The sequence below is a fragment of the Drosophila willistoni genome (assembly GCF_018902025.1).
Source record: "Drosophila willistoni isolate 14030-0811.24 chromosome XL unlocalized genomic scaffold, UCI_dwil_1.1 Seg141, whole genome shotgun sequence".
Lineage (NCBI taxonomy): Eukaryota > Metazoa > Arthropoda > Insecta > Diptera > Drosophilidae > Drosophila > Drosophila willistoni.
In genome coordinates this window covers 3205183-3212219 of record NW_025814052.1, presented here as the reverse complement: position 1 = coordinate 3212219, position 7037 = coordinate 3205183, and the positions used below count along the sequence as shown (strand labels likewise).

At 35.7% G+C, this 7037-nt stretch overlaps 2 protein-coding genes across 3 annotated transcripts; one reads left to right on the top strand and one right to left on the bottom strand.

Annotated features, from left to right (window-relative positions):
* Positions 1–1050: 1050 nt before the first annotated feature.
* On the bottom strand, positions 1051–5267 carry LOC6649182 (eukaryotic translation initiation factor 4H). Of its 2 annotated transcripts, none has more exons than XM_047011441.1 (5): positions 5187–5267; positions 4198–4503; positions 3816–4108; positions 2598–2852; positions 1051–2541 (listed from the first exon to the last, which is right to left on the bottom strand). In XM_047011441.1, the coding sequence occupies exons 1-5, from the start codon at positions 5216–5218 to the stop codon at positions 2372–2374; spliced, it is 1056 nt and encodes a 351-aa protein (XP_046867397.1). In that variant the 5' UTR covers positions 5219–5267; the 3' UTR covers positions 1051–2371. The 2 variants fall into 2 exon arrangements, with proteins under 2 accessions (XP_046867397.1, XP_023034790.2); XM_023179022.2 differs by having other exon boundaries at positions 3924–4108.
* A 184-nt stretch (positions 5268–5451) lies between these two features.
* LOC6649181 (eukaryotic translation initiation factor 2 subunit 1) lies at positions 5452–7017 on the top strand. The gene is made up of 2 exons (XM_002071183.4): positions 5452–6271; positions 6343–7017. The coding sequence occupies exons 1-2, from the start codon at positions 5577–5579 to the stop codon at positions 6683–6685; spliced, it is 1038 nt and encodes a 345-aa protein (XP_002071219.1). The 5' UTR covers positions 5452–5576; the 3' UTR covers positions 6686–7017.
* The last annotated feature ends 20 nt before the right edge of the window (positions 7018–7037 follow it).

The following is a 7037-nucleotide window of genomic DNA, read 5'->3' as shown; positions in this document are numbered from 1 at the left end:
TTTTCTTTTCATTTGTATTGGTTTTTTTTTTCTCATTTCCCTTTTGGATTTTCAATTCGTTTGATTTGCCTGTTCATCGGTTTTTATATGTATATATTTATAATATTGAAATAAAAGAAACAAATTGTATTGCAAAGCAAAAAGGACAAACAAAACTTCAAAACAAAAATTTAAACTTATATATTTTTTTTTACTTTATAGTTAGCTAAGTAAGTTTTTTTCTTCTGTTTTTAATATATATATATATGAATATTAGAAAATGTTTTGTCTCGCTAAGAATTAATTATATAATTTCTATCGTTCAGTTGTTATTTTTCGTTTTGTTTTGTTTTGTTAAGTTTATAAATATATATAATATATTATATATTTTTTATGTTATAAGTTAACGGCTACTTTTTGCTTTGTATAAATTCTTGTGGTTGTTGTAGTTTTCTTTTTTGTTTTTTCTTTAATAATTAATGTTTATTTTGTTTTATGGGCGTTGTTTTAAAATGCATATCAAAGTTCTTCTCATACACGATTAGTTTTATTTGATTTTGTTTTTTGTTTTGTCATTAAATTTAAATAAGTTTAAATAACATTACGTTATTAATAAATTAATGTTTAAATTTAATACAAATTTGCTTGTTGTGTTTCTATTTTGTTTTTGTTTTTTTTTTATGGTTTTTTCTTTTGCCTTTTTCTTTCAGCATTTAATAGTTTTGACTGCATTTAGCTTAAATATTTTGCTCCTGCTTTTATTTGTTGTATTTATTTGTTTTCGTTTGTTTGGTTGTTTTAAGGCTTAATGAAAATTAATAATTACTCCTCCTCATTTTTGTGGTTTGTTGATGTCAATGAATTTGATTTTAATCTCTGTTCAATTGGTTTTTATTTTTATGTATACACACAAAATTAATATGTTTTTATTTTCAATTTGTTTTTGTCCTTATTCTTTGCAAATAAATAATTAACAATTATTCCTCTCTCTCTTTCTGTCTCCCTCTTTTTCGCACTCACTCTGTCTCGCTCTATGCATGCAACATAGTTGCACAAAATGGACAAAACAAATAATTTTCAACTGAATGTTTTTTTTCACTTTTTTTTTATTTTTGTGTCTTGTTTTAAACTTATCTACAAAGAAAAATTGTATGGGGGGAGGATAGTGTATGTGGGGGGGGGAAAAGAGTAGAAAATTTTTGAAATTACAAATCATTAAAGTTGTTAGATTATGCAAGTATAAGTATATATATATATACATGCATATCTATATCTAGATCCTAGATACATTTATACATATATATGTATATGGTGTGAATATTGATTTTGGCGACTTAGACTTTTTCTTGAATTACATAAGGTTTTCATTCACTTTTGTTGTATATCAATTGATTCCTATATATATATATATATATATATATATATACATATTTATACATACATATATATATATATATATATTCTTTGTTACGTACGTTAAGTAGTTGGTGTTTTTTGTTTTGTTGTATTTCACTTTTTACTTTAATGTTTTCTTCGTTTATAGTTAAGGTTTAGTTTCTTCTTTTTGTTTTTTTTTCTCATTTTTTTTTTTTTTTTTTTTTTTTTTTTGCTATATAAACTGTATAAATTGCCTGCCTTAATGAACTCTTGTCAAAAATTTTTATCTTTTTCGTATTTTTCGATTTTTTTCACTTTTTTGTTGTTTTGTCTTAATGTTAGAACATATTGTTGTTGTTGCTGTTTTTTTGTTTTGTTTTTTTTTTGTGTTTTTTGTTTTTTTTTTGTTTTTTTTTGTTTTTTGATGTTGCTGTTGATGTTGTTGTTGCAAAGGCTTAACTAACAATCATAGCAGAGTGTGCACATAGCTAAAAGCTATACATAAATCATAAACAAGATAATATATATATATATATATATGCACGTAACTAAATTTTCATCTGTTGACTTATAGACTAACATTTAAAGACTTTTCATTTGTTGTTAGAGTATGAAAAAGTTGTTGCTGTTGTTGTTGTGGTTGTTGTTAAGTTGCAAGTTTCATTCATTCATTGCTTCGCTTTGTTGCCTGTTTAGTAGTATTATGTAGATAAACATAAACCTTTTTGCTCTCTTTTTTTTATAATTAGGTATGTAGCGTAGTTAATTTTTGATGGTGTTGTTGTTGTTTGTTTGTTGTTTAATTAATTAATGTATATGTTTAATTATGCCGCTGCTGCTGCTATCGCTGCCGCTGCTGCTACTTCTGCTGTTCTTCTTTCTCACATCTTCCGCGCGTTGCAAAATATCATATCTCAGGCATATAACAGTTTGCGAAATTGAGTTGCAGAAGTAGTAGAAAAAAATATATATATACTTTTATATATATATATATATATATATATAGCATTCAGTTTTAGTTCTTATCGCCATTATGATTGACATTCTGCTCCAGCTCTTTCAATTTCTCCTCCCTTGGCTTGGCATTGCCAAAAATGGAGGCCGATTGTTTGGTCTGAGCCACCGCATTGATGGGTGCGGCGATAGTTCTTGGCGCTAAATTCAGACGTGGTCGCTCCGTGTCATCTGCAAGTTATATAGTTAATAATCGATTATGCAAGCATTAGCTTCATTTCACTCACCTATTGCCCCCATTGCGTTGCCACTGCCACCTCCACCTCCACTGCTGCCACCTCCGCTGGGACGATCGCTTTGCTGGTTGGGATTGTAGTGGGTACGCTCACGGTCACGATGCCTGCTGAAGTTGTTGTAACGATCACCATCACGCGACTGATTGCCATAGCTGCCCTCTCGTTGTCCACGATCACGATCCTGATTGCGATCGAATCGATCATCGTTGTTAAAGTTTCCATATCGTCCGCGATTCGCAGGCCGATCTACAAATAATAGAAACAATCGCAGAAACAACAAAAAGAAATAAGGATTAATTAGACGGTATTAATGGCAGAGAAGGATCATCTGCAACATGCTAAACTAAAATAAAGTTGTTTTTTTTTCTATAAAGCGTGCTAAGGAATGCTTAAAGTTTACTATGGTTACATATTGATATAAATGTATATATATATATATATATATATATAGAGAGAGAGAAAGAGAGAGAGCTAGTTGGTTTTATATATGTAATGATTTTTTAAAAACTTTTCACTTTTTAGTTTAACCATTTGGATATGCAAATTTTAAACCTATCCCAATAGATACATATATATATATATATATTCATATAAACTGATAATTCCTAGGAAAGGATATGTTTGAGAATATATAAAAAAGAGAAATAAATGAAATACCGGAACTTAGCTTTGAATTTAGATTTTTTTTTAGTTTGAAAACTGTAGGTCAAGAATTATTAAATTGATTTAAGAAAAAAAAAAGCTAGTAGAGAACTAGAAATTTTATCAATTTTGAAAACAATCAACAAGAAAATAACCTTTACGAAAGTAAAAGAATTTTGTGGAATTTCAAGTTTTTCTTGCTTTTTGACAGGCATATTTTTGAATAGAGAAAATTGCAAAGATGTTGATTTTATATAGAACTTATAGAAAACTGGGGGAAAAAAGTAGTAATCAAGAGTAAGAAAAATAAGGCAAAGCATAAGTGAATTGTAGGATAGTTGGATACATAGGGAGGGAGAGCGCCGAGGCAGAGGTAAAGGATTCACTTCGAGAGAACTGCAGCGGATTTTATGGATATAGTGAGTGTGATCCATGCGTTGCAATTGAATCGAATCGAGTCAAGTCAAGTCAAGTCAATCAATCAATCAGTACTACAGAGCACTACAAAGATGCATCTACGTGTCGTGGTTGTTCTTGGAAGTTTCTAGGTAGTTGCTTGTAGTTTACCATTGTATCCTCTATTCATGCCACCGCCGGAACCGGAAAGGCCACCATTGCCGCCGTTGCCGCCACGACTTCTATCACTGTGACCACCATAATTATCATTGTACGAACCTCTACTGTCGCCACGGTTACCAGAGCCGCCGCCACCACCCGTGCCGGGTCCACCTCGACTATAGGACTGACTGCTACCGCCACCCTGCCGTGGTGGTCCACGTTTCTGGAAGCCATCCCGACCGCCATCACGATTCATGCCCCCGCCATTGCCACCACCGCCGCCGCCAACGCCGCCGCCAGGGCTAAATAAATGTTAAAAGAAAAGCAATTGTCAAATTGTTAATTAAGAACAATAAATCTTATTATTATTAATAATAACCATCTCACTTACCGGTCATTTTTCCTGCGATCAGCAATATCTATACGCAATGGGTCTGACAAATCATCCAATTTGATACGCCCATCGCATTCCAGTGCCCTTTCCAGATTGTCCAGCGTCTCAAATTCGACATAACAAAATCCTTTAAATTGATCCGTTTCCCGATCTTTGACCAATCGCACATTTTTAACTTCAAAGTCTTGAAATATTTTAATAACATCGCCCTGGACAAGTCCCTGGGGCAGATTCCCAACAAAGGCAAGGAAGGGCGGTTCCGTGGGCAATTGCTTTACATGCCGCTCACCGCCAAATCCGCCTCTAAAGCAAGGAAAAATAACCGAGAAATTTCAATTTATTATTAATTACTATTAAAACTTGTTAATACCATGGTCCGCACAAAAAAAAATGGACTAACGCCATTTCAAAAATTTTGCCACAAAATAATAGCCTAACGCCTGACACTACTCTGGCTCGGCTCTGTGTTTGTCGCCCCCTCTCTATCGCTACATACACTCTCTCACTCTTTCCTTTACTCTCCGTCAATCGCGGTTGCTCTCTTTCTCGGTTCGGTATTTCGTTCTCGCTCACTCATTCACATCTTTTCACTATTAATCAATGCATGCAGGCGTTTTTTCCTTTTATTTGTGGGGAAAATGTTAAATTTTCTTAGGTTCTTTGGCACTTGCGAACACACACACACGCAAACACTCTTTCGAGGCGGTCTGCCTTAGCTGTTGTTGTTCTCGTACTATTACTACTACTGTTGTTGTTGCTGCTCATTTTGCTCCTGTTGTTGTTGTTGTTGTTGAGATGGTTTCTCTTCCCGTTTTTTTTTTTTTTTTTGCCCAAACCGCGTGCATTTTTTCTGTTTTTTTTTTTTGTAAGTCCTTATTTTGTTTTGGCGCTTGTGTTAAACACTTCAACTATATCTGACACGTGCTTGATAATTGTTCTCATCGCGTTGGCTTTGCCAATTATTGACAGTAGTTAATAATATTTACCTAGCGTGTTCATAACCACCTCTTCCAGCCATGTTTTATTTTTTTCAAATGAGCGAATTCGCTGCAATCCGCAGACTGTGTGGCCCAGTGTGTACACACTAGCCGAACGTGTTTTTAGTGGTTGTGGGAGGGGACATTTCGAGGGTGTGGCAGCACTTACCAATTCGCCGCGTTAATAGAGGGCTGCCATTTAGGTACATTTTTTCCAACGCACTGTGGCAGCACTGTTCAGTTAACAGCATCATTTGCGAGCATGTCAAACAGTAACATTTCTTTTTCAACCGGACTGTTACCTGTGCATCATCGTAGGCGAGCACTGTTAATTTAATTGTACACGTTTTTCGTAATTTTCTCTTTTTGCGGTAATTTTTTTTTTTATCGGTCCACATAATGGCGTTAACATCGCGATTTTACAATGAGAAATACCCGGAGATTGAAGATGTTGTCATGGTTAATGTGCTGTCCATTGCCGAAATGGGGGCCTATGTCCATCTGTTGGAGTACAACAACATCGAGGGCATGATTCTGCTGTCAGAATTGTCGCGTCGCCGCATCCGTTCAATCAACAAATTGATCCGTGTAGGAAAAACCGAACCGGTGGTTGTCATCCGTGTGGATAAGGAAAAGGGTTATATTGATCTGTCCAAGCGTCGTGTCTCGCCCGAGGATGTGGAAAAGTGCACGGAGCGATTCGCAAAGGCAAAAGCCATCAATTCACTGCTTCGTCATGTGGCTGACATTTTAGAATATGATAGCAGTGACAAGTTGGAGGAGCTCTACCAGAAGACGGCATGGTATTTTGAAAAGAAATACAACAGCAAAACGGTGGCCTATGATATCTTCAAGCAATCGGTAACGGATCCCTCTGTCTTCGATGAGTGTAATTTGGATGCGGAAACCAAGGAGGTGCTGCTTAGTAACATAAAACGAAAACTGGTATCGCCTACTGTGAAAATACGAGCAGACATTGAATGTTCGTGCTATGGTTATGAAGGCATCGATGCAGTCAAGGCATCTCTCAGCAAGGGCCTAGAATTGAGTACGGAAGAGCTGCCCATCCGCATCAATCTGATAGCACCGCCACTGTAAGTCTAAATTTGAATTGGTTACATACGAATCATTTAATCCATATCTCATTTCTTACTTTTCCCCTCAGCTATGTTATGACCACTGCCACCACTAAGAAGACGGAAGGCCTCAAGGCCTTGGAGGTGGCCATCGAGAATATCCGAGAAAAGATTCTTGAATTCGAGGGTGAATTTAAGGTGATCATGGCGCCCAAACTGGTCACAGCCATTGATGAGGCCGATCTTGCACGCCGGCTGGAACGGGCTGAAGCAGAAAATGCCCAGGTGGCTGGCGATGATGACGAGGAGGATGGAGCTGATCAGGAGGGCATGCAATTTGATCCTGAAAAGGAATTCAATCACAAGAACAATTCGTCACGTGGCCACAATGAGGACGATGATGACGAGGACGATGACGACGATGAGGAATAGACGCAAAATATAATATATACATCTCGGGTATATATATCTAAATTGTACATGCATGGTGTAAGTTAAGTGAGTGAGGAACCGCAAACCTTTCTCGAGCATTTCGCACTTTATAAACTTTCTTATCCAATACAAAATAAAAGAAAAAACAAACCGGTAAAACATTGTAGTTGAAACAATCATAAGATATATGCATAGATAGAATTACACATCAATCAACCCCAACGTCGTCTGTAAGTTCTTTCCTACGAATTGGTCACAGCCATTGATGAGGAACCTTTCTGGTTCTAGTCGTTATAAACGGAATTGATGAATAAATCGCCGACTTAAAAACATGCCAAAATAGTTTTTTGAA